At 43.8% G+C, this 26117-nt stretch overlaps 1 protein-coding gene across 1 annotated transcript; it reads right to left on the bottom strand.

The window, feature by feature from the left end:
* Nucleotides 1-264: 264 nt before the first annotated feature.
* Nucleotides 265-26117, bottom strand: LOC109284192 (uncharacterized). The gene is made up of 7 exons (XM_019491671.2): nucleotides 25839-26117; nucleotides 12965-13115; nucleotides 11243-11336; nucleotides 9150-9268; nucleotides 7488-7630; nucleotides 6648-6845; nucleotides 265-456 (listed from the first exon to the last, which is right to left on the bottom strand). Exons 1-7 carry the CDS (start codon nucleotides 26033-26035, stop codon nucleotides 345-347), a joined length of 1014 nt encoding a protein of 337 aa, XP_019347216.1. The 5' UTR covers nucleotides 26036-26117; the 3' UTR covers nucleotides 265-344.

Here is a 26117-nt window from a genome sequence, read left to right as displayed (position 1 = left end):
TGCTGAAAGGATAAATAGGAGAATGACCTATTTCTGATATTCCCAACCTGATTTTCCAAGTTAGCAGTCCCTGTAGTGCATACACATTTCTGTCTATATCCACTTGGCTATGATTATGTAAATATATGTACATATTTTAAAAAGGATGTACACATGAAAAATGTATGTACACACTGAAAATCTGTCTCTGTTTTCCCTTTCCCTCTTGCATATTTACATAGCTCAAATTTTCAAGAAAGACATCACACCCTTTCGGTCAGAAAAAATAACATTTATATACATGATTTATAAATTCCCTTAACCAATGCAAATCCATTTGTTCCACTACGGTACAAAACACAGTGCTACAATATAGTACACATTTTTGAAAGAAATCTGATTTTGGGCGGTGGACAATCCTCTGGCAGTTTTGGGACTCCATCCAACATTTTCAAGTTTGGCAAACTGGAGAAGACTCTAAAGGAGAAATCAAAGAAAATAAAAATTTGAGGCATTTATTTGAATAATGTTTAGATCAAAAGCACAACCATTGATTTTGAATACTGCTGAACTTCGAGGAAATAGAAATCTGGATTCAGAATAAGAGCTGAGTTGTTCTCATTCACACAACTCGTACAAAAAGATTTAAGTTTCCACTGCTCTTAAGTCTTCAAAATCAGTAGGTACGAAACTTGTACAACAGAGCAGACTCAAGCTGATTGCCTGATGTATCAAAGGCGAAGATTTTGTAGCTTCATCTTAGGCATCAGGTTTAGAAATTCCTAGCTAGCTGAGATCTAGAGTACAAACTGGAGCATGTTTGTGTCATATTTTTGTCTTTTTGTAACAGAGAACACTGAATTTTCTGTGTTTTCCTGCATTTGCAATTTCTTTTATAAATGGCTTCTGCTTAATCTGCTTTATGGACCTGAGCACAGACCAGTACATCAAAACCTTCTTTGGACATTACAGAGTCCAGTGTATTATTCTATAAAAACAGTGATTTTCTCTGTATCTTTTTGCTTCAGCCTTTAATGCCAACTGTTCTTGGCCCCTAATGGCATATGAATTGACTCTGGTTATTTTATACGTTGCTTTCCAATTCTCTGGAGACAGAGGCACGCTATAAACGTAATGAGACAGCATTATGAAATACTCGCTGGCTTTCCCTCCCTTTGCTCCTCCTTATAACTCGTGTGCAAATGACATAATGTTCCATGAGATTTCCACTGGCTCACAGTTAGCTCTCAGCCTTCTGATTTAATAGAATTTATTTTTAGATTTTTTTTGAAGTGTCTTTAAAAAATGCAGTCATACAGTTTCCTTCTCTTTCACTCCCTGAGGAAAAGGAGTTTTTAGATTTCTGCTGGAGGGAGTGGAAATGGCCAAGAAACATCCCACAGTCCTAGTCTTCACAGGGCAACCTGACTGATTGTGTATTTGTAATGAGACCTGACTGTCACTGGCTGTTCTCTGTACATTTCCTGGTAGCACTGGTTTCTGAGGGGCTTACAGAAGAGTATGCTGCAGACACTGGCTTAGTACCCTTTACTGATCCCCAAGAAAATTATTCCTCTGCATGGGCTTTCAGTCTGTGGGATGGGGTAAGAGCGAAGCAGAGATGGGCATGGACAGGGAGTCTGAGCTCGTATAACTTACACCTTTTGGTTTTCTCCATGTGCATTTTACATCAGCTTAGCCTTACTTGTTTACTTTCTCCACGTTTTACATAGTGTAACTTGTGTTACCTTTTGAATTTAGCCCATTGAGCCCAGGGTTTGTCTACACTGTGGTCATAATAGTGACTGCAGGTATATAGACATGCCTGAGCTAGCTCTGAAGTAACTAACTAAAGTGCTTGAAGAAAGCTAACCACCGAAGCCTGGAGCACAATGTAGCTGTAAAACATACCTAGGAAGCATAAATTAAATAAGGCTGTTCTGCTGTAGATGAACTGCTATCAGTATCTGAGCTAGCTAGCTCAAATTAGCTCACGTGTACCTGTACTCCTTGAGCACAAGGAAGCCTAAATCAGTGTAACATATAGAGCAAGAAGGTGAGTGTAAAGAAAAGTAACTAACAGAGGGTTACAATAAAGAGAGTTAGAATGGGCAATCTTGCATTAGCTTACGTCTTCAACCACCTTCTTATGGACTCTTGCCACATAGTGCAGCTCGGGGTCCCTTATACAATAGGTGCATCATGTAAATTGATTTAACTGAGTTTGAATGAAAAGGAATCTAAATGAGTGAAGAATATCCTACACTACCATACTAACTGCCTTTGAACTTGAGCAAAGGACTCCAATTTAATTTCTAAAGGCGTTGTACAAATAACAAAAAGATCCTTTGTGTGGTTTAATAGCATCACACAATACACGTGCATGAGATTTGCGGGTTTCAAATGAGTTTGCAATGTTGCAAACTAAGCCACATCCCCATGTAGTTTAGTTTGCAACATTGCAAATTGCAACAATGCAGCTGTCAGCTCACTTCCCCAACTAGAGGAGAGGTGGGCAGTAGGGCTGGGTGGAGCTTCGGGTGGTGAATCGATTCGGAGGAGATTCAGCCCGATTCTGTGGCTGAATCTCCAAATCCAAATCGAATCAGGGGACCAATAAAAAAGTCTGAATTGATTCAAAGCTCTCCGAATCTCTGGAAAAGATTCAGAGAGCTTTGATGATTTGGACAGTTGCTGCCCACTGCAGCAGGGAGCTGGAGCTAGACTCCATGCCAGTAAGTAGGGGGTGGGAGAAGAGGGGTGGAGGAGGGGGGAGGGGACCATGGAGGGACCCCTGCCAGGCCACAACCCCTGCCTGCTTCCCCAGCCTCTACCCACTCTCCCAGCCCCCACCATGGCTACCCCCCCTGCCCCAGCTCCTGGTGCTTTAAAAAAAAGCCCCACTGCCCCCCACTGCATAGGAGCCTCTGCACGAGCCCCCCAGACTTCCCCCTCACTCTTTCAGCCCCTCCACAGCTGCCCTGCCTGCCCCAGCTCCAGCCCTATAAGTAAAAAAAAAACCCCGGGACTCACTGGCTCCTGCAGCAGCCTTGGGGTGTTAGGGGGCTCAGGCAGAGCCTCCCATGCAACACGGGGCAGTGGGGGACAGCAGGGAATCACCCTGTGCCAGCAGGAATGGGTGAGTGTGGGGGTTTTTATTGGGCTTTTTTTCCTTAAAAGGGCTGGAGCCGTGGTGGTCAGGGCAGCCATGGGGGGGCTGGGACAGTGGGGAAGGGTCAGGGGGCTCATGCAGAGTCCCCCATGCAGCACAGGGCACTGGGGGGCAGCGAGGATCACGCCCCTGCCCGGCAGCACCCAGTGAGTCAAGGCTTTTTTTTCAAAGTGCTGGGAGCTGGGTGGGCGGGGCAGTCATTTCCCAGTCTGGGAGAGTGGGCGGGGGATGGGCCTGAGTCATTCGAAGATTCGGCAGCAGCTGAATCTCCAAATCAGATTTGGCTGAATTGATTCAGGACAGTGATTCGAATCACCATATCAAATCACTGTCCCCCGAATTGTCTGGATCAGAATTCAAAGTGAATACTAGCCACTTTGCACAGGCCTAGTGGGCAGGCTTTGCAGAAAAAAGGATCAGGCCCCTCGCCAGTTCTCTTTTCAGTAGGAGCCTGGTGGCTGCAGGTGCCAGCTGAAGGCAGAAGTAGCAAGAAGTCTGATCATTTATTTTTTTCCCACAGCCCACCTGCCTCTCCAGTGGCTGGGGGGTGACCTGCCAGCAGGCTGAGCCGCCCCTGAGCTGTGCGGGACCCCAGTCCTTCTCTCCACCATGGGACTGCCCAGTTGGGTCGCTAGCAGGCCAGGCGCTGCACCAGCTCATAGGCAGTACCCGTCTGGATTCAACTCTTCCCTGAGCCCACCAGGGCTTCCAGCACCTGAGCACATCATACACTGTCACCACCGCCTTCCCACTACTTGGGACCACCTAGGAACAGGTTGGCTTGCCCTTGGGGCAGTGCAGGGAGGCAGCAGGAAGGTGGCTGGGTGTGCTGGTGGCCAGAGAAGGTGGCTGGGATAGTGCATGGGGTGCTGGAAGCCTGGGTGGGCTCAGAGAAGCTCAGGCTTGGTGGGCTTCCAGAGCCCTGTACACCATCCCCACCGCCTTCTCTGGCCCCCCACGCACAGAGCTGCCCTCCTGCTACCTTCCTGTGCTGCTCCAGGGGAAGCCAAATCAGTCCTGGGTGGTTTCAGGCAGCAGGAAGGCAGCAGGGACAGTGCACAGGGTGCTGGAAGCCCCAGTGGGCTTGGGGAAGAGTTGTATCCAGCCAAGTGATTCCTCCAAGCTGGGACAGCATCTGGTTCACTAGCAGCCCACTGAAGTGGTCCCAGGAGGCACTGCTGCCATGAAGGGAAGGACCAGGGCCCCATGAAGCTCAGGAGCCACTTGGCCCACCAGCAGCTTGCTCCCTAGCTATGTGAGGGATCCACTGGATTTAAAAAAAAAAAAAGGATCTTGCTGTAACAGTGATGGAAGCCCCTACATTGAAATGCTGGGCTTCAGTTTAGGGGGCATAAAATAAAATCCTGGGGGTTAAACACCCATCACATGCTGTGACAGGGGGCTGTCTTGAGGCCAGTCATGACATCGGCCCACCCACCTGTCTAGGGCAGTCTTCCCTGCCTTGCCTGCCATGCTTTTGATGTTTACTCTAAATAGGTGTTTATTAGGGCTGTGCAAAGCTTTGGTCACTGATTAGAGTCGGTGGAGATTCAGCCCAATTCGGTGGCCAAATCTCTGAATCCAAATTTAATCAGGAGACTCTTTAATTTCTCTGAATCAAATCAGAACCCTCTGAATTGATTTGGAGAGATTTGGAAAGATTCAATGATCTGGCCATAAACACAGCTTTAGAAGTTTTGTCTACACACCTCAAGTTACCAGGCAGCTTGTGAATGCTGAGATGCTCGGGTGGATGGAGCGTCCCATGGGAGGGCGGGGGGCAGGGGGTCCCGATGTGCTCGGCAGCGGACCTGGAAGTGTACTTTTGGTCCACTTCTGAGTCTGCCGGGCAGTGTGCAGGGGACCCTCCCCCACTCCCCAGCACCAGGTGACTGGTGCCTCCTGGGTCGGGGGGGTGGGGGGGTGGGCTCGTGTGCTCAGTGGCAGACTTCCGGTCCACTTCTGGGTTCACCACCGAGCATGCTGGGGGGGCCCCCCGCACTCCTGTGGGACGCACCATCCACCTCAGCATCGCAGCATTCACAAGCCATGCCTGGTACCTTGAGGTATGTAGAAAAAACATTTTTAAGCTGTGTCTGTGGCTGAATCACTGGTTCTCTGAATCCGCATCGAATATTTGGATTCAGATTCTGCCAAATCAATTTGGGACAGTGATCTGAATCAGTTAATTGAATCCCGATTCAGGCCAAATCCAAATCCGAATCAAACAAGACCCGTTTCACACACTTCTAGCATTTATACGTGGGAGGCTGCTCATTTGGTTGCCCTGATGCCAAGGGCAAAATACACAGCTCCAAACCTCCACTTATACCACGTTCCATGCCTCACAGATGGCATCACATACTGGTGCCAATTCTCTTGGCCCCTTACTGGGCCAAACTCAGTCCTGTGCTGAGCTTCTCTCATACTACCTGTAGCAGGGCCACACTCGCTCTGCCTCATTCACACGGCCCCTCTCTGGGCTTCAGTCACACTGTCCCATTCTGTATAGCCTTTCAGGACCATGCAGGCTCCCTACTCTATACTGCCTTTAAGGCTTCATCTCTTGCACTCTTGGTCCTGGCCCTTTGCAGACTTTCAGGCCACCCAATTCAGACTCTACTCTACAACGGGGCATCAGGCATACCGCTCCACACACTGAGCTGATTCTGGCCCTTAGTCCTCTCTGGCTTCGGGGATCTTAAACCTGGACTCAGGCCTCACATGTCTGTTGACGTGTCTGAACCCCAAGCCTGCCCTCTGTATAGGCTAACCACCAAGGCTTGGGGGCTGAGGGTATATGAAGCTCCGTCCCTGCCTTTCACTGGGGAGGCACAAGTGTGGCATTTCCTGGAGACTGCCCCACCACAGGCAGCCCCACCATACCATCCAACGCCAGCAGGGAGCAGTTTCAGGTCTTACCCAGAGCCAGGACCCTCCTCCATCCCCATGGTTCGTACCCTAGCCTCCAGGTGTTCTGAGAGCTGTAGTCTGCGGCTGAGTGATGTTGGTCCTCTGCTGGCTTTACTCTTAGGGCCTAGGCTTATACTGAGGCTGCCCAGCCCTCCTCCAATCCAGTGGCCCCCTTTCAGTCATGTAACCATCTAATTGGGCCAAACCACACCTGCCAGCTACTGCCTGAAATCTCTTAAAATGTCAGGTACAACCTGTGCTCTGTCACACATGTACACGTGCCCTAAACTAACATCCTAGAGCCCGTTCACTCTTGACTGCTGGATCGCAGGGTTTCCCAAGCACTCTGTGAAAATTCTAGGAGGAATACAGACAACTAGAAACTGCTTCCCAGATGTCATTTTGCCAACGAATTTGTATTTTCAAGCCTTGTTGGGCTATTCTATGGTGGTTACCAGACTACAGGAAGAACAAAGCTATAGAAGCTCCTGTATTTTGTCAGCATATTCCATTTAAGTTTTCATGGAACTTGGTGCTTTTTCATCTAACATATTTTTACTGAGAAAAAAGTGATGGGACTTACAGCTGCCTGTAGTTTTCTTGAAACTCGCAGGGGTTTCTCTTGAGTATGAGGGATTCTAGTGGAGTATATTTCAAGTCTGCTATTCCACTTAATGTCTCAATGTTGTTTTCAGCTAGTGCCAAGCACTGAATCTGAGGTATCTTTGGCAGCTGTTTGAAGGATGTAAAATGATTTTTACTGATGTTTAATTCTTTGCATCTGTAAAGTACAAAAATGTATGCTGTCATTTACTATGTAAACAGGAAATGTTCTGTGAAAAAAAATAAACAGGCATAAAGTTTGTATCCACAGCTAGTTTAAATCAGAGTACGTTTATTGACCTGATGGATACAGGATTTCAACTTTCAGGAGTCTGATTCTGATTTTGTTTTATATTGTTGTAATTACATTGGTATTTTTGTCTAAACAAGGACTGCAAGATTAGATCATTAGAGTTCGTACTTTTCTTTTGCACTTCATCATGGCTGGACCATTATGCCCCATCCCCAGTGTTACCATGACCACAGCAATCCATATTTTTGACGATTGTCCATTGTCTCTGTGTACATTTCCTCTCGCTGGCCTGGTATGGCAATCTTTCTTTTTAGAAGGTGCCACTGCTGACTTTGATGGGACCACTCGTGGAGTAATGGCCTGCTCAACAAAAATCTGACCCAGATGGTTTTTCAATTTCTTTAGCTATCATCAGCTCAGGTTAACAGTATGGATTTTTGATTCAATTATATAAAAACAGTGTATTTTGTCAGCCAGCAAGGACCTAATTCTGTCTCTACTAAAGTCAGTTGCGCAACCCCCTTTTATGATGTTGGATAAGATGTGGAAACAATTTTTACTGTCTACCTTGGCAACCTTATGGCACTTAGGTCCGTCAAAGAATTGTCCACCAACCAAAGCCTTTCCACTCGAATTAACCTCCTTAGAATCCTCTTAAAGTTCTCCACCTGGTAAAGGTCTCCCAAGTCCTGAAATGAAAGGTTCAAATTCTGGGAATGGGAAAAAAGAACAGATATTAATTTAATTTATTATTTCTTCTCTGTTAAATGGTAGTTATTAAATCATTACACTGGTCTACCTAACACATAACAAAGCGACTAGAACTGGTGTTCTCTTATCTAGATAAATTACTGGACCATGTCTGTCATCAGAAATTCAGCCTCCATCTTTATCCTTTTCTTGTCCAACAGCCCCCTCCTTTCCCTATGTTCTCCATCAAAGAACTCCTAATTTCTTTTGTTTCTTTTAATTCACTCTCACCTTCATTTCTTTTCCCATAATTTCTCTTATTGCATACAACACTGTCCCATTGTCACATGGACCCTCACAAAACCAAGTCCTTTATATTTATAAAGACCATTTTACTCAATGGACTAGATCAGGGGGTTTCAACCTTTTTTAATAAGTGTACCCCCAGCAGCAGGACATGGAGCGGGGGTGAGGGGGGAGGAAGAGGGTGGCATGTGGTTGGATGCAAAATGGCTGCAGCATGGGGTGGTGGATGAAGGCTGTTGCCACCATGTGTAAGCTTCCCCCCCACCCCCACATCTGCATCCAACCAGCTGGGCAGTGCCTGTGTGGGGCACTACTGCTCTCACCCTGCCCCAAACTGGCCCTGCACCTGCGAGGTAGCAGTGCGGGGTGGTGGGTGGCAGTGCTCTGTCCCCGCCTGCTCGTGCATACCCCTAAGGCCTTCCCATGTACCCCCAGGGGTACGTGTACCCCTGATCTAGAGTGTGCATTTAGGCAGGAGGAAACACACAATCTGTACTATTAAAAAACATTGTGCTTCAGGGCCCTGCCACATGGTCAAATTAAAGCTGGATAGAAATCAGTTACAGTGTTGTTACACATTGTCAAGCATTAACTCTGTAGCTGGTAGGCTCTTGTTATAGCTGGATAATTATTTTTATGGTGGGATAATTACTTTTCACTTGTGGTCAGTCTTACTTTGCATGTGTGGCCAGTCTAAATTTACTGAGCAATTAACCAACTAGTTGAGTAACATATGTAACAAGTAGCGGAGGCCTCAGTGTCACAATTCCTGCCTTGCATCCTTCTTGCTACCGAGAGAGAGTAATTTACTGCTGACCAATACCAGCAATTAATTAATATCCTGACTCCCTACCAACATTGGTTCAAGCACTGTTATTAGTAGGTGCTAAAGGGGAAAGGCTTAGTACAAACCTTTGTTCTGCCTGTTCCCTGCTTGTTTTATACTCATTTATTTCAAGAAGGCAAGTAGCCTCACTAACTTCTCTGTACCCAGGCCCAAAGTACTTGGCCAGGCCCCTTATTCCTTGCACAGGGGCCTAGTCCAAACTACAGATCTATTCCAGTCAGTCTAACGTACTTTATTGTTCCAGCCTCACTTCTCAAAATGTTAGGCATTAAGAGCACGGGCTGTGTTATTCGTTTGGCCTATCAATGATAGAGTACAGAGTACATGAGGCTATACCATAACTAATTACAATAACAACAACAACAATAAGAAGAATAATTCCTTACAGTGCAGTTTTCCCAGTTCTCTTGACATTTCTGTTGCCATTTCTCTTTTTCTGTTCTTTGTTTTCTGGCTTGCAAAATATGCCCTTCTCCTCTGAAGAACAGCTCTTCTTCTAAAGGCCCTGCTCAGAAAAATATGTTTATGGTAACTGATAGCCCGTGGCGTCTGTATTTAGTCACTGACTGAGACAATATCTGCAGTTGGAAAGGCATTTAAGATAAAATAATATACTTGATATTATGACAATGTCAGGGCTGGACACAGGCTTGGGTGAACCTGGCAGCTGCCTTGGGCTCTGACAGAAAGGTGGCCTGAAAATGGTATTTTTTTTTCCATTGTCTGATTATTATTATCATTATCTCTGGTGAAGGGGGCCCTGATATTAAATGTATGCCTGGGGCTGCCAGGAGTCTAGGAATGGTGCTGGACAATGTAGGTTCTCAGCTCCGAGTTGTAAATAAATTGGGAGGTTTTCTACTTAATCATTTGTATTAATTCAACAATCTGAGGTCATTGTAAGTGGGCACACTTCTATTAAATTACATGTCCTATTCAACTCTGTGCTAAATAAAACATTTTATTTCAATGGTAAACTTTAGGCATCAAGGTTTGAAAATATTTGCTTCTACTGGCTAGGCTGCAGTACTGCAGAGAAGGATCTGGGGGGAGACTCGACTGAATATGAGCCAACAGTGTGCTCTTGTTGCAAAAAAACCCACCAGCAGCATACTGGGTTTTATTAAACAGGAGTGTTATGTGCAAATCAAGGGAACCTGATTCTTTCATTTCATTCAGCACTGGTGAGGCCTCACCTTGAGTACTGTGTCCAGTTTTGGACCCTACATTTCAAGAATGAGTACAGTTTGGAAAGAGCCCAGTGCAGAGCAACAAAAATGATTAGTGGCTTAGGAGGCAATACTTATTTAGTCTGGAGAAAAGAAGAGTGAGGGGAAGACCTGAAGGGCAATTACAGAGAAGATGGAGATGGATTTTTCTCTGTAGCTCCAGTGGATAGGATGAGGAGAAATGGCCTCAAGCTGCAGCAGGGGTAATTTAGACTGGAGATTAAGTGGGAAGACTTCTGACTATGAGGGTGGTCAAGAATGGGAATAGGTTACCTAGAGAACTGTGGCATCTGCATCCTTGGAAGTTTTCAACAGCAGATTGGACAGACACTTGCCTGGGATGGTTTGGTCAGGGATGATCCTGCTTTGAGCAGGGGGCTGGGCTAGATAAGCTTGTGAAGTCCCTTCCAGCTCTGCTTTCCCATGGTTCTATGATACTAATTTGGTTCATGTTATGCAATATAAGATCAGACAATAGTGAGCAGCAGTGTGCTCAACCTTTAATTTTTAAGAGTTAGAGATGGATGTGTAACTCATGAACCATGGACCAAAGTTACAAGTGTTTTTTTATGATTGTTCTGACCCCTTGACCATCCTTATTTGGAACAGCCCTTAACTATATGCTTAAGGCTCATTGAATCAATAGGAGTATTCACATAAAGTTATGCATATATTTAAATTCCTTGCTGAGTTTCCATTTAGGTTCCAATTAGGTTTCAGTTTGCATTAGGTGACTGATGCAAATACTTACCTAATTTTAAACATGTGCCTAACTGGACAGTTGTAGGGGGTACAGTAGGGCCCCACATGCATAAAAGTAAGCAGGTGTTACTGTTTCAGGTTGGACTTTGCATGCTGTGTGCTGTCTGTTATCTCCTGTACATATGTATCTGTGATATTTTATATAATAGTTAAGATCAGTGTACTTAAGAAGAGCACAAGGTAAGCAGTAATGCTGAAATTGTAAAAAAACCCAACCCCAAACAACCCCAAAAAACAGCTTTGGCTTTGGTGCTCTTTTCAAATGCTATTTATCTTTACAGTGCATTGTCTGGATGGTTTTAAAAAAGAAATCTAAAAATAGAGGGATGAAATCTTGACCCTACTAAAGTCGATAGCAAAACTTCCATTGATTTAAGTAGAGCCAGGATTTCACCTCGGCAATTAAAAATTGTTCAGATAAAGTACTTAGGATTTAAGACTTTAAAGTGAATCCATCTTTTCTCAAAGGAACACATTTTCATCTTTACCTTCCCTCACTCGGGGGCAACGAATCTGATTTCCTCTAACATCATGTTCTTCTAACTCATGCCAAATAAGATATTTGAAGGAATCTGAGGGAAGCTTAAAGAAAGGATACAAAAGAAAGGAAACAAAGGATCAGTTAATGGGCTTAAATATTTGGCAGTATCTTCCTACTTATACAAAACCCCATGGCTTTATTCCAGTACAAATAATATACACACATGCACACATGCTTGATGAATGCTTATGGCTGAGATATGATGTAATTATGTCTGGTGATGATGAACTGTTCCTTCAAACTCAGTTATAAAATGGCACATGAACAAGAGGGTTGCGTGTGTCTGTGTGCATGTGGGGGGTGGGCAGGAAGTGTGTGCACAGGCTTTAAATTAAATTTAAGACATCGAAGTGGAAGCACAGAAAATATGAGAAGACTAAGAGGGGATTTGATAATGGCCTTCAAATACATGATGTATGGTTATAAAAAGGATGGTGATAGACTATTCTTTGTGGCTGCAGGAGACAGGACAAGAAGTAGGTCTTAATTTGCAATAAGAGAAATTTAAGTTGAATATTAGGAAAAACTTGCTATCAATGTTTACCTAAAGAGGTTGTGGGAACGTCTTAGAGTTTGGATGTTTTAAGAGCAGGTCAGATAAACATTTGGCTGGGATGGCTCAGGCAGGGATATTCCTATCTTGACCAGGAGGTTGGACTGGATGACTTCCTGAGGTCCCCCCCTGCCCTATTTTTCTATGATTCTATATGCCATTTGTCTTCCCATCAAAACTTGCTTTGACCAGCAGCCTCAGGGAGGAGTTACAGCATGCAGCCTAGAAGTATGGTCTTCAGTTTATGCTAATCCATCACTGGCTCAACGACAGTCCCCATGCACAGCTGCAAACACCGAACTCTCCTAGGCTACATCCAGATGAGCATGGCTGTGCAGTATGTGGTGCAATAGATACGTCTGCAGCGCCACATACTGCATGTTCCATTGTTTTCCATGCTACAGGGGAGCAGTGCGGAGCGGTTTTTTGACCCCTGAATATCCAAGGGTCAAAAAAACCTGCAGAGAAAAAAAGTGGAGTGAAGCCAGCGCCTGGCTGGCCGGAGCCGTATCCTGCTGCCAGCTAGGCTCTGTGTGGCAGGATCACCACTGCTGCAGCCCCAGGAGGCCCCCAGGACTCCTGGTAAGGCTGCTGGGGCCAGCCTAGTGCTGGCCCCAACCTCCCCTACCCAACCTGGGGTAACTTGCCACACGACAGTGCACGCGTGGCATAGGCGTTCCCCAGGGACAACTAGAAGTGGCACAAAGTGTGCTGCCACTAGTTGTCTCTGAGGAACCAAATGTCCATACATGTCTGGATGCACAGGCTAACTGGATACAGCATCATCTGCAGTCTTGCAGCACATGCAATATATTTTATAGCATGGATCTAAACTCATTTGCAGGGTGCTTCATGGGTTACTGGAGTAGGCATGCACTGCTCAGAACCTGGCCCACTGTGCCTATCTAGAAATATAGGACTGGAAGGGATCTCTTGGATCATTGAGTCCACTCCCCTGATATTGCAAGCAACCATGTTCTTTCCTAAACTCATCAAACCTTGGAGGTTAAATAGGACAGAATGGACTCCTTAGAGTCTTGTCTGGCCTTCAAAGCACTGTCCATGTGTGTTTCTCTTCAATACACATATAACCAGACAGGTATACAAAACACTTACTGGTGAAGATATCCCTGAATTGTGGCTCTGTTGGATTATTTCTCTGTTGCGTGATAAAATCAGCAGAGGAGTATTTGTATCGTTTAGCACAGTGCAGTTAGAGGAATGGGGTTTACTGAGTTGAAGATTGCATGTATTCAGACCTGAGGAACTAATCAGACAAGATTTTAAACCATTAACACACTTTTTCAAGGGAATGGGAAGCAGAGAGTTTTATGGACAATATAAAACAGAGTAGCAAGGTTCACCTTTAATATGCTTTAAATTGTAACTGAAGCCTAATGTGTGATCAGACTGTGTTCACAGGACTCCGGGGTATACATAGAGTTTAAATCAGTGGGTCTGCTTACCTGAATACAGTTACTTCCATGCATAAATGTTTGCAGAATGGGTCCCTAAAGAGGGGGCTTGTATTAGCAGTTTGTAATCAGAATTCACATTGAAAACAATGGGGAATTGTGCTTGTTCATCAGTGGCATGATATTACTTGGTGTAGTTACATATACTTCAAGCACAGTTTGTAAGAAAGATGCCCCGCTCCCTACAACCCGCACCCCCTCTCCTCCCAAAAGCTACATTTTTCTCCCATCTGTAAATTTTGGCAAAGCAGGTGGGCTTCAGGATAGAACTGAACCTTTTGAATAACTTCAGACATGAATATTCAAACCACTGGGTTTATGTGCTTGGCTGGACCTACACCCAAGAACATTTTTAAGGGTTTTATTTGACAAACAAATGGAAATTTCTCAAATTGTGCTTCAAAGCGAGCGAACATCTCCCAAGCCCACAGCTGCAATTTAGAAATCTACCATGGAAAGCTTTGGAAAAATTAGTTTAACTTAGTAACTGTGTGGATACAGTATAATAGCTTGCCTGTTCCTCTACAAGCTCTGTGAGCTGTCAAGAAATATCATTAAAACAATTACACACAGGAAAAGAAATGAAGAAATAAAATGTGCAGCTTTAAAATGCTCTAGTGAGGATGGTAATGAAAGTTTCATGGTGAGCCAGAGTGTATCAGACAAGTTAAGTAAAATAGAATAAAATCAGGATTACATAGCTATTTCAAAATAATCATGAATAGACTTGATATTGCCCTGCTAAGGTTTTCCATCTTTCTTCTTAAGTATCATCAAAAACACATCTAGTATCTTGTCTGATTTTTATCTGATAGCCCGTAATGTCTTTGCAACAGGCAAATGGCAGACGAGAAATGTATGCTACTACTGCTTCTACCTCGTTCTTTTTATTTATGGGCTTGAGAGAGGAACAATAACCAAAGGGTGACTTGGAAGGAAGCCCTGTGTGTTCAGCATTTCTGAAAATGTAACTATTTATTTTGCTGCTTTCAGGCAGCATCTTTAGACAATCAGGTAATGAATGCTTTTGCACATTTTCATATATGCCTACTCGGGTAACTGGAAGCATGAAGTAGCATCATCCTGTAAAGAAGATGGAGTAACTGTTAGCAGGTGGTGAATGTTTGCTGAAGACCAGACCTCCTAAATTGGTTTTGTGTTATTGCTGCCTGGAGGTAGCGCGCACACTTGATGTACTACAGGTTAAATAAGGCTACATTAGAGAGGAAGATATATAGAAATGGTTTTATAGTTGTGGGTCAGGTCTGTTACATTTGTGTGGAAATGTGAATAATTCACATTAAGTACGCGATACATTGTTATGTAATTCCAATGGTGATATTTGGGGTTCATAGATAACAATGATAAAAATAGTTTACTTTTTTAAATCAATGGAGAAATGGACCTTTTGGATATCACTGTTACTGACGTGCCCTCACTGGGGCACTGCAGTCACGAGAGAACTTGGTTTTCTTTGAATGTCCTTGCACACGGAGCGTAACTTGAAATAATATCGTGTGTTATATTTTTTCAGTTAATTTCTCTCTTGTGAAAAAGACTGGTTAGAAACCAAGGCTGCTTATTTATGAAACAACTGCATTCCTGTGCTGCCTACCAATAGCCCACAAACCTGGCTTGAAAGGATAACCTCCAAAGACTGGCATCCACAAACTCACTTAGCCCATGGTTGAAACGGCCAGTATAGGTTTATGGGTTATACACACCTGCCCTTCTAGAAACTGTAATAATACTAAGCCAGTTTCTTAGGCAGTGTCCACCAGCAGAGCTCCACTGCTATCTGTGGTGATTTAAACAGGATTAGGATGATGGTTTACACAGGGTTAGCATTTGGCCCACTGTTTACTATCAGGTGGTAACAGCTTTTAAACATTACCAACCTGGAGGGTGTGTTTACACATGCATTTGATGTGGGAACAGTTTACTTGTGAGTAAACTACTCGCGAGTAAATGCTCCCAGGCAGGCAGCCACACGTGCAGAGAAGTGGTAGCAGATTTGCTCCTAATGGCAGCAAACTGCTCCTGCTTCCTGGGGTCCTGCAATGGGTCCCGGCCGCCACCAGGGGGAACTCTAGGCTAGCCCAGGGGCTGGCAGTGAGCACCAGGCCTGGAGATTATTGTCTCCTGGCTGGGGCTGGCCAAGGCTGGATTAATCCTTTAGGGGTCCCTAGGCAAACAAATTCATGGGCCCTGGGCTGGTTGAGACCCTCATCCCCACCCTGGCACTGCTGGCCATGGGGAGCAGGGCTCAGAGCTGCTGCTAGGAAGCAGCTGTTGTGGCAGCGAGGCTGGTGGAGGGGAGGGAAAGGGAAGGGAAGGAGGTGGACGGGGCCATTCATGCTGCCACCGCGGAGGGAAGGACTGGACCCTCCACAGCTCAGGGCCCTAGGCATGTGCCTAGCTTGCCTATGAGTTAATCCAGCCCTAGGGTTGGGACATTGCACCCTGCCCCTGGGGGCTGCCTGCTGCTGAGGCAGGGACGATGTCCCCTTTCCCAGAGAGCAGGAAGCTCCTGGCCCTGGCTCCCAGATCAGGGGCAGGGGACTTAAAAAGAGCTGCAGGCAGTGGCAATGCATAGGAGATGCACGGGGGTGTATGTGCACCCCCTGACAGGCCACGCTCCCCGCTTAGGTGATGGGCAGGTGGGAGCACTGGTGCCCCACTGCGAGCGCTGGCCAGGGAGTGGGAGCACCAGATGAAGTGCTGTGGCCACTTCCGGGAGTGCTGTGGTCACTTCTAGGAGACCCATGGCCGCTTTCTGGTTGGTGCAATCAGCCGTGGGGGACCCCCCCCCCCAGTCGCTGACTGGCCACTGGAGGGGCACATGGCCCCCCTAAGGTGGCACCAGTCGCCCATGGTTGCAGAGGACATGTAGCTGACACTGGGAGATAAGGATCTCCCTAGCCCCCATTCCCCAATTGCGATCTTGGAGTTGGGGGCTTGGAGTCCCTGTTGCTGGGCAGGGGGACACAGTCCCTGGCCTGGGCTTCAGTGGTGGAGCCCACCCTGGCAGCAGACAGCTCCCGGGGCACAAAGCAATCTATTGCCCCATGGTGGCCAGGTGGCTGGGAGCATATTTGCTCCTGGTCAGGTGTCTACATGAGCACTACTGCTCAGTAAGCAATCAAAAGTAAATTTGCTGCTTGCATTTGCAGGTAGCAAATTCACTTGTGATTAGCAAGGTTTACTGAACAGTAAGCATGTGCACGTGTGAACACACATGCTTCCTGCGTAGTAAACTTCACAACTGAGCAGTAAAGCGTCTCGTGTAGGTGCACCCAGAGTGGATCTGAAGCATGTCCTACTGTTAAAACCTTGTAAAAACTCCAAAGCCTGGAAATCTAGTATTAAAACTAAATATCCACTCATAGCTCTTAACTTCTAGCAGCTGTCATTACTTCTACTGTAGAGTCCTCAATAATTCATTGTAGAAATCTTCTACTGAATTGAAATAGAAATCCAGAAACAATGTCTGAAAGCTAGGACCCGCCTGACTTTTCAGGTCCTTCTCTGTATACCCAGTGATTTCAGAAAGTTTAAGCTAGACCTCAAACATGTTAATATACACTTGCTCAGAGAATAAGGTGAACACTGATTTCTCTCTCTGTCTCTGTCCCTTTTTTTTACGACTACCACTTAGAGTTGATCTAAAGGAAATTGCAATGAAAGATACAGGATGTAATTCAAAATAGCTGTAGCTCACAATACATGGAACTAACTAAACTTTTGCCTTAATTGTGGGGCCTGTTGGCTGGGTATGACTCTCCAATGACACTTTTTGGAGCAGCACACTAGATTATGTCACCCATTATAGGAAAAAAAACCCAACAGATTCATGCTCTCTGTCCAGGCTGACTCATTTCCTCCCACTTTGCCTGCAGTGAGAAGCTGGTGGCTATCATAAATAACAGATCTAAATTCTTATGAGAGAGAAATTAATTTCCCTAATGCTTTAATAGGAACCCGCTGTGGTGATAACCTTCCTGCTTTCTCTCTCTTCTCAACAGTGATCTATGATATCTTTTGAGCAGATAGGATTCCTAAAAAGTGAGGAAACCCTATGAGAAGGATTAAAGAGACTTAACATTATCATGTGAAAGAATCTTTTTCATATATTGACTCTGATTTTTCAGCTGGTTCTCACCTGTGTCTCTAAAACCATAATGCAAGGATTTTAGTGGATATCTTTTAAGGGCCCAACTGTATAGTTAGGAGGGATAAAGAGACCCTGTCACTCACAAAAATCCATGCCTCTCACATTTTTCCTCACAGCTACAACATTACGTCATTTCTAAAGTCCCAGGAGTACTGGGGACCATGATTTTAGACATGAAGTGATGTGCAGACCATGTCAGATCTATAAACAAAACACATCGAAGGTGTTTTAGCTCAAAAGCACACTGCTGCCATTTCGCCATTTATACAAATGTATGTGACGCAGTGCTGGGCACGTCACCTCATGTGCAGAGAGGAATCAATTAATTGAGTTTGCTCCAATGTGCTGAATTTTCGGTGCATTGGAGCAAACAAATGCATGTGTATTAAATGCCCACAATGTCAGATCCATAAACAAAATTTGAAGGTTTTTCTCACTAGACAAAATATGTTTAGCTATTGATTTAAAGGTATTTAAAATGTCATTTGAAACAGCGTTGGGATACCTTCTGAACGGGCAAGAAGAATTGGCTTTCATTGCGTTGGGTTTAGCTTATTTCAAAGAAGTAAATAAATAAATAAGAAATAAGAAAGGTCGCTTAACTGGAAAAACAAGCACTGAAAAATCTTGCTCTTTGTTATCCCATTGTTACTCCAGACTAATCATTTAGTGAAGATAGTGTGAATGTGGGTGGAACCGACAGCAAAATTTGGCTGCTAATATTAGCTCCTGTAGCCCTGACTGAGCAGCTGTGTCCTTGTATTTTCATGGTGTCAGTGATGTTGAACAATTAAACAGCTAACATATCTGATTTTGCAAACTGGAAGCCATGAGCGCACAATGGCTGTGCACATGACATTTTGTGGTGCTGAGCCAGACCTCTTAAAAAAACATTGAAGTCTCAGTTTTCACTAATAGAAACTCATGGGCCCACACTAATAAAACAAGGCCTGTTGCTCTTCCGAATGGCAAAACTTTCACAGAGAGTGGAACAGGATGAGATACATTTGATAAGAGTTGTGTAGGGTTTGGTACATTTGATGTCACCCAAATGTGTACACTACCTAATGTAATGCTCTGAATAGATAAGTCTGTCTGTATTAACTTGGAAGACAGGGTAATATAGGAAATCATTAAGTGTAAAGAAGTTTCAAGTGAAGAATCTGGGATACTTGGCAAGGTAAAAGGAAGCATTTCAAGCCAAATGTTCCTTTTTCTCTTATGCAGTTCTCAGTCTTGTAATAGAAATGTTTCAGGCTGTGCCAGATTCAGTGCTTTGCTATAGAAGAAGAATGGACTACTCAGTAGGATTATTTGAGCTACAGTGATTTGCCTTCTCAATCCCAAATGCGTCCTTCACTTCCGCTGGGAACTGTAAGGCTGGGGGATTAATGACAAGCTGTTTATATTGTCCCTGTAAAACTCCTTGCAGAGAAAACTTACCTGGGTATCATTATGGTCCTGCTATAGCCCTTATACATTGCTGAAATGACATACAGGAGCAGTGAAGGCCCGTTGTGGCCTTTCACTTCAATGGGAATGTAATCAGACCCATAATTAACAACACAGTTCTCCACAGTTATTATCAAGCCGATACAGGAGAAATTAGAAATCAGAATGAATTTAAACAGAAATACCAATTTATGGAGCTTTTAACATTATAATTAAGGAGCCCCCTGCCCTCCCCCCCCCCAAAAAAACCTGAAACAAAACAAAAAACCCCAAAACAAACCCCCAAGGCATGTTAAATCTCCAAAGAAAAACAGCTTAGGTCAACTTGCTAATATACTCCTTCTTAGACACCTTTTTGGACAGCCAGTTTTGCATGTTTCTACTAGATACCTTTTTATGCAGCCACCTCAACTGCTCAAACAAATAGCTATTTGTACCCAAGGTACCGGGACCTCAACACTTTTGCAAGCACAATCCATTACACAGGCCAAAATGAACGTTCCAAAATGAAATCCAGGTTTAACTGGCACATCTCAACTTGATGTATGGTATAAAGGCCAGACATTCAGAATTTAGACTAAACCTCTTTCCTCAGTTCATTGCACTGTGTTCTGCTATTGCAACAAATGCCTCCAATACAAGTAAGGTCAAATATTATTCTGAGTGATCGCTGATATCTTAAATGTAGGCTCAGTGGTGGATGTTGCGTCTTGCTGTTTCATTAATTTCCTGTTTATTTTCTTCTATCAATTTCAATTTATCCTTTGCAATATTTTGAAGTAATCCCTTTGGAAGTAATTTTGACAAACTCACCTTGCAGCTATGATCATAATTCATCTTCGCCATTAGTGTGCAGTCAATTATCTTGCTTTATATACAATAAAACTTTGCCACATGAAAAAGTCATAATGAATAACCAACCTAATTAGCCATTACTAGTATATTTATCAATTAAATTCCATGCAGCTTTTCATGGACTTACTTAAGACTGCAAATTTTACATCTTAATCAATGTACCTCTTGCACATGTATATCATAAATAATACATTTATGTTAAGACATCTTGTGGCCTGAAGTAATTAATAAATGACACCAAGAAAAAAATCTCCTGTACAATAGCCGCCATCAACAATTCAGGTACAGCAATTGTATGTTTTAATAAGATATTCAATCCTGTAACACGATCTTGGTTTTCAAAGCATGTTGAGTCAGCAGCTCAATGACTAAAGTTACTTTTCCTCTTTCGTTCTCCTACCTTTCGAACATGTCCTGCTGTTGCATAAAGTTCTCCCGGCTTGCATGAAGCTATTTGTCTAGAGAAAACGTATTTCTTCCCATCTTTCCCCACCTACGGGGCTGTCGGTCTGCATCCTTTGAAAAGCTATAGTCCCTTCAGGGTCTTGGTTGGAACTCCATGGATTCACTGTCACCAAGGAAACAAGCTGTCACCTCGCAACGCACAGTTGCTTTAGGAGCTATTGTTACCAATCTCTTAGCGCATCAATGGAATTCCTGTGCTGCTCTAGCCAATTACAATGAACCCTCCTTTCCAGGAGCTGTTTATAGAGCTGGCTGAAGACAGGTTGGCGATATCTGTGGCAAGATAAGTGATCACCCTGACCAATCTCTGAAATGCTGCCTTTGGGTGTGGACAGATGTAGCACTTAGGATGCCCTAAATAAACATTGAAGCCCATGAGTCTAGACATGTATGCCACTTAAGGGTGGCTTCAACTTTCTGGAACATTTCTAAAGCACACCAGGAAAATCAAGTACTATTTTGAGTCAGTCCTCTGTGCACCAATTCAATGTTACATGGGGACACATAGCATTCTGTGCCTAGTGTCTGATCAGTACTGTAGGTATCCATAACTGCACTGCTCTTCACCTACCTTCCCCTCCAAACACATACAGGGCAAGGGGCTGCTCAGGGAGGCAGCCAGGATTATGCCTTCATGACTGTCCACATGAGTGGTAAAGCCAAGCATCTTGGCCTGTTTGCCATCCGTTCTACACACATTGGGTCATGGGCTCCCACATTCATTTGGGAGTGGGGGCAGTGGGAGTGGAAGGACCATACATATGTTCACTATTGGCTTTTCCTTAATTCCATTTGCATTTGGTTAGCTTCAGCTTTAACTTGGCCTTGCTTGGAGGGTCATACAATCATACTAGAAGTAAAGAAAAATACTCTGAGATCTTTGCAGAAAAGTGCTGTCCAAGTTTGAAGAGTCTTATATTTTGTTTGGTGCTTTTATGAATGCTTGTAGGATGGATGCAACCTTACTGCTACTTAACATCCTTGTCTCAAATAAGAAAGTTGATAATTATGTATTAAAGTCTTTTAGAGCCCTCTTGCTTGAGTCCTTTTCTGAATATGAGCACAATGGCAGAAAATGAGCTGGTGAATTTTGAGTCTGATTTGTGGTATTTCCTTTATTGAAAACTTAAGTCCAATAAATACATCCTTTTTGGTACACCGGGTATCATTTAAGAGTTTGGTAAATAACTCTACTGAAGCTTTTCTCTTAATAATATGTCCAACATACTGCCAAGGTAGATCACCATGGAAACTTTTGTTGAGTGTTACACAATAGTAGGCAGATAAATGAAATTGTAATGAAAAATTGAGGATAATGTCCTTGGACTTAACCCTATGTCCGTTGAAGACAATGGATGTCTTTACAGTGATGATAGTAAGTATCGGCCCTGTGTCAAAGAATCATAAAAAAATAGAACTGGAAAGGACCTTGAGAGTGCAACCCCCTCTTCAAAGTCTGATTACCCTTTTTCTAAACCGCTCAATTCTATTGTTTGTTAATCCTGCAGTTAAAACCTGCCAGATATCTGCAGATGCCAGAAATATCCTAGGCCCAGAGAAAATTCCACTGGAGATGTGATTGATTACTGCTTTTTAGCTTTCCTCCCCTCACATTGTGAATCCTCCCTTCCCTTCAGGGCCTACATTTCTCTAGACTTCCTTGTCATACTAGAGGCTCTAGGATTCTATACAGAAAACAGTCTTCACACAGATTTCTAGACCTGCCAAAGCCTATTGTAGTCAATGGAGCCTTCCCCAGTGAAAGACAGCAACCTAGAGTTGGAAATAACATTTCTACAGATGTGCATGAATGTGTAAATACTCATAAACTCTTCTGAAAGTTGAATGGGAAGCAATTGCTGTTGAAACATTTATTTCTCAATATGTAAAATTAAAAAAATAAATTATCCTGTGAATAATATTTGAAAAATGCTGCTAATGAGCACTTAGGTCATTAAGAAGCCCACAGTAGAGACAGTTCAGGGGATATTACAGCTGCTACAACAAACAAGCATTTTTCTATGGCTTGGTCACATCTTTGCTGTACTTGCCCAAGGGAAAATGTGTTTGGAAATGAAATAAGTCAGTAGGGATTTTTATATTCTTCCTCAAAATATAAAATGTAAGGTACTATGCTGATGGTCTGAAGGTTTTTGTGGAAAAATACATCTCGCAAAGGATCTAATAAATTATCAGTGTGATATTTCAATGCAATGGCATATTTAAGGTGGTGTCAGCATTTCCATTATAAACACTATTTTTCAGAGGTTTATAACCTAGCCATAAAACTTTTCTCCTGCCTGAAATGCAGCACTATGCACCATCTCTGCCGGGTCAAAAATTATTTTTTCTATTTAAAATTTGAACAATAAATTTGTTTGTGAGAAGCAGGTGCAAGACTCGTACCACTATCAAGCAGGCACTTTTTATTCGTACCTTTAACTTACCATATGTTGCTTGGCACATAATGAAAGTGCAGCTGCTACCATGTCGACCAGGCACGAACTATACAGTACAGAAGACTTTTGTTCTGCAGTGTGATTAGTGATAGGAACACTTGTAATCATTATTGCTAATATTGCACAAGTATGGAGAAGTCCCTCAAAGATTGGTCTCTATTGCAGGGGGTACATTACAAATAGATGGAAGTTCTGTGTCCTTAAATTTTACATCCTTGTTAGCTAGGACAGACCAGTAAAGGCTGAGAGACAGAAAATATTATTCCTTTCTTACAGATAAATGATTGAGGCACAAGACTACATGGTGCTGTTATAATCAATGGCCAACACTCCGTTGGCTTCAATAGAGTCATACAAAGACCTTACTACGCAAAAGAGTGTGCAAGCCGGGTGCAAACCTGGGCCCTTTGTCGCGCTGCACGCGGGCTGTGGCCGGCAGCCCGGGCAGGCCGGGTCGGAGAGGGCGGGCACTGAGCTAGAATTAGGCACAGACACTTAACGGTTGATTTTAAGATTGTTTACTTACACCAAGATGGTCGCGGTGCAGGCTGGAAAACTTGCTTGAGTTGCGGTTACAAACAGAAAACACGAACAGTCACGTGGAGTTTGCTAGGCTCCACGCAGACAGAACACGAACAATCACGTGGAGTTTGCTAGGCTCCACGCAGACAGAACTCCAGATGTCCAGGACAAGCGTGCATCAAAATAGAAAACTCGTCGATACGTCTTATAGAAAGTAACCGCTCGAAGACGGGAAGAGGTGGGCGGTGGATCAGGCCGCCAAACTCCTCTGAGTAACACACAGGGCTTCGATGACCCTGCCGCGCACCCAGAGTCCCCACGAGATGCATGCGGAGTCCTCTTCGGCTTGGGCGGAAACTGCTCAAGACTCTTATACGGCTAGCAGGCCAATCGCTAGCCACCACGTGGGAATAATTTAGCACTAGCCAATAGCGGGACACGAATTTGCATGCAAAGAGTAGGAACTCCTTTGCACCGTGCATTTCTGTGTTGCAAAGGAAATGCACCCTGCAAAGGCAGCTGCAAAGTGACGGGAACTCTCTCCCTTGCACACGGGTTCTCTGTGCAGCAGAACTCCTCCGTACAATGAAGCTGTAAACCCACGGGGATAATTCTTAGTGCCGAAGCACACACAAAAAATCAGATCTTTGGGTCATGACAAAGAGCAGATTTTTTGGTGCAAAGAGTCAACTTAAACCTCTGAGATTTTTTGATGTGTGTATAATTAGATAATAGGGGTGTGCAAAGTGGGCCCTATTTGATTTGGATTTGGATTCGGTCCAAATCAGGGACAGCAATTCAATTTGCTGATTCAGATCACAGTCCCTGATTCACATTGGCCAAATCCAAATCCGAAGATTTGATGCTGATTCAGATATAAACACAGCTTTAAATGTTTTTCTACATACCTCAAGGTACCAGCACGGCTCATGAACGCTGCGATGCTGGGGCGTTTAGAGCATTCCACAGGAGTGTGGAGGGGGGACCCCCACATGCTCGGCAGTAAGTCTGGAAGTGGACTAGAAGTACTTCCAGTCCACTTCCAGGTCCACCAGGGAGCGCGTTGAAGGGTCCCACTGCCACCCATAGCTCAGTGATTGGCTGCAGGGGGACCCTGGGTGCCCCCCTAGACCCAGGAGGCACCAGTCGCTGAGCCAGCAGAGTGCAGGGGCGGGGGGCCCTGGCACGCTCTCTGGTGGACCCGGAAGTGGACCAGAACTGCTTCTGGTCCACTTCTGGGTCTGCTGCTGAACACGCTGTGAAGCCCCCGGCACTTCTGTGGGACACTCCATCTGCCCCAGGATCACAGCATTCATGAGCTGCCTGCTACCTAGAGGTATGTAGAAAAAACATTTAAAGCTGTGTCTATGTCCAAAATGCTGAATTGTTCCGAATCGATTTGGAGAGATTAAAGGGTCCTCTGATTCAATTTGGATTTGGAGATTCAGTGGCCGAATCAGGCCGAATCTCCACCGAATCGAATCAGGGACTGAAGGTTCACATCGACCTATTAGATAACAATAGTAAAATACTTAAATTGTCATTCCACAGTTCTACTCTTTGATGAAAAATATTCATCTACATTTTTAGTCAATTTTCTGGTGTCATCATAACACAGCAGCTAGTAAAACCACTTTGCTATGGCAATCACATGATTTTTATCCATCTTCCCTAATTGAAAGCCATCAGCTTAATACCACCAGTTCAAATCAGTTCCCAGTACTTAATGCATATTAGAAAGAGACAGCTCATTGTTTTGTGAGATTTACCTGAGTGGAGCCTACCAGGAATTCATGTTGTTCATGTGGACTTGGCTTAAAATTCAAAAGGCAGATTTAGAGAGAGATTTTCTGGTGTTCTAATTTGGGTAATTTGCATAGATGGTGACAGCTTTTAGGAAGTATTTTGCAAAGGAATACAATGTCATAACAAACACATACGAACAAGGTGGAAATTGGAGGAATTGGAAACTTCAGCACAGGCAATGAATTTTTTCTTCAGTGCAGCATCTGATTCTAGTATGCACCTCTCTTTCTAATGATAATGTTTTAAGAATATTGAGAAGGAACAATCAAATAAAAAATGTATTGTGTGCATTAAGAAGATTTTGGCTATCTGTTTGCAGAGGAAAGAAGAGGATGAAATGCTGGCTTCAACAAAGCCAATGGCGAAACTCCCGTTGATTTCAACAGAGTCAGTTTCACTTTGAGTATTTCTTACTGAAGAAAAAATAGCTTTCTTTCACTTTAAAGTACAAAGTTTTAAATTCTGATAAAAAATTATTAGGCATTATGGACTTGATGCAGCAAAGCACTTAACCCTATGCTTAACTTTTAGCCCTTAGGAATTGTGCCTTCAGTAGGATCAGGATCAAACTCTTTGTATCTATAGAAACAAATTAAATTCTTCCAGGCTTTTCTAGCCTTTTCATATCAATTCAAGCCAAAGATTCATACTTGAAGAGCCTGAACCAAAGCACATTAAATGTGCTCCTGCTAACTTTAATGGAGGTGGAATCAGGGAATCCTTGTCTAAACGGTATGTCATTGTTTTGCATATTTTCAGAAAAGAAAACTTAGTTCACTCACCACTGCCAAAGCAAAGAATATGGAGCTATAGATGAGGCTAATTGGAAGTGAGAGCTCAGATCCAGGTAGATGTTTGCTTCTTCTGAAATGCTTGCTATGATTCTGATGTTTGGTATTTTCATACACCAACAGTTAATCATTCCAAGCAGGAAAAAAATTGTCTCAAGGGTTTGCAGTATACAGAACATGTGTTTCATTCATCTGGTGTAGCATAATTCCACATAATCACACATTCCATTTGAACGGTATTTTCAGATCAAAATCTGATAAATTCTCCCA

The sequence above is a fragment of the Alligator mississippiensis genome, chromosome 7 (genome assembly GCF_030867095.1).
Source record: "Alligator mississippiensis isolate rAllMis1 chromosome 7, rAllMis1, whole genome shotgun sequence".
Classification (NCBI taxonomy): domain Eukaryota; kingdom Metazoa; phylum Chordata; order Crocodylia; family Alligatoridae; genus Alligator; species Alligator mississippiensis.
The sequence above is the reverse complement of the archived record's forward strand: the minus strand, read 5'-3'. Positions and strand labels throughout refer to the sequence as shown.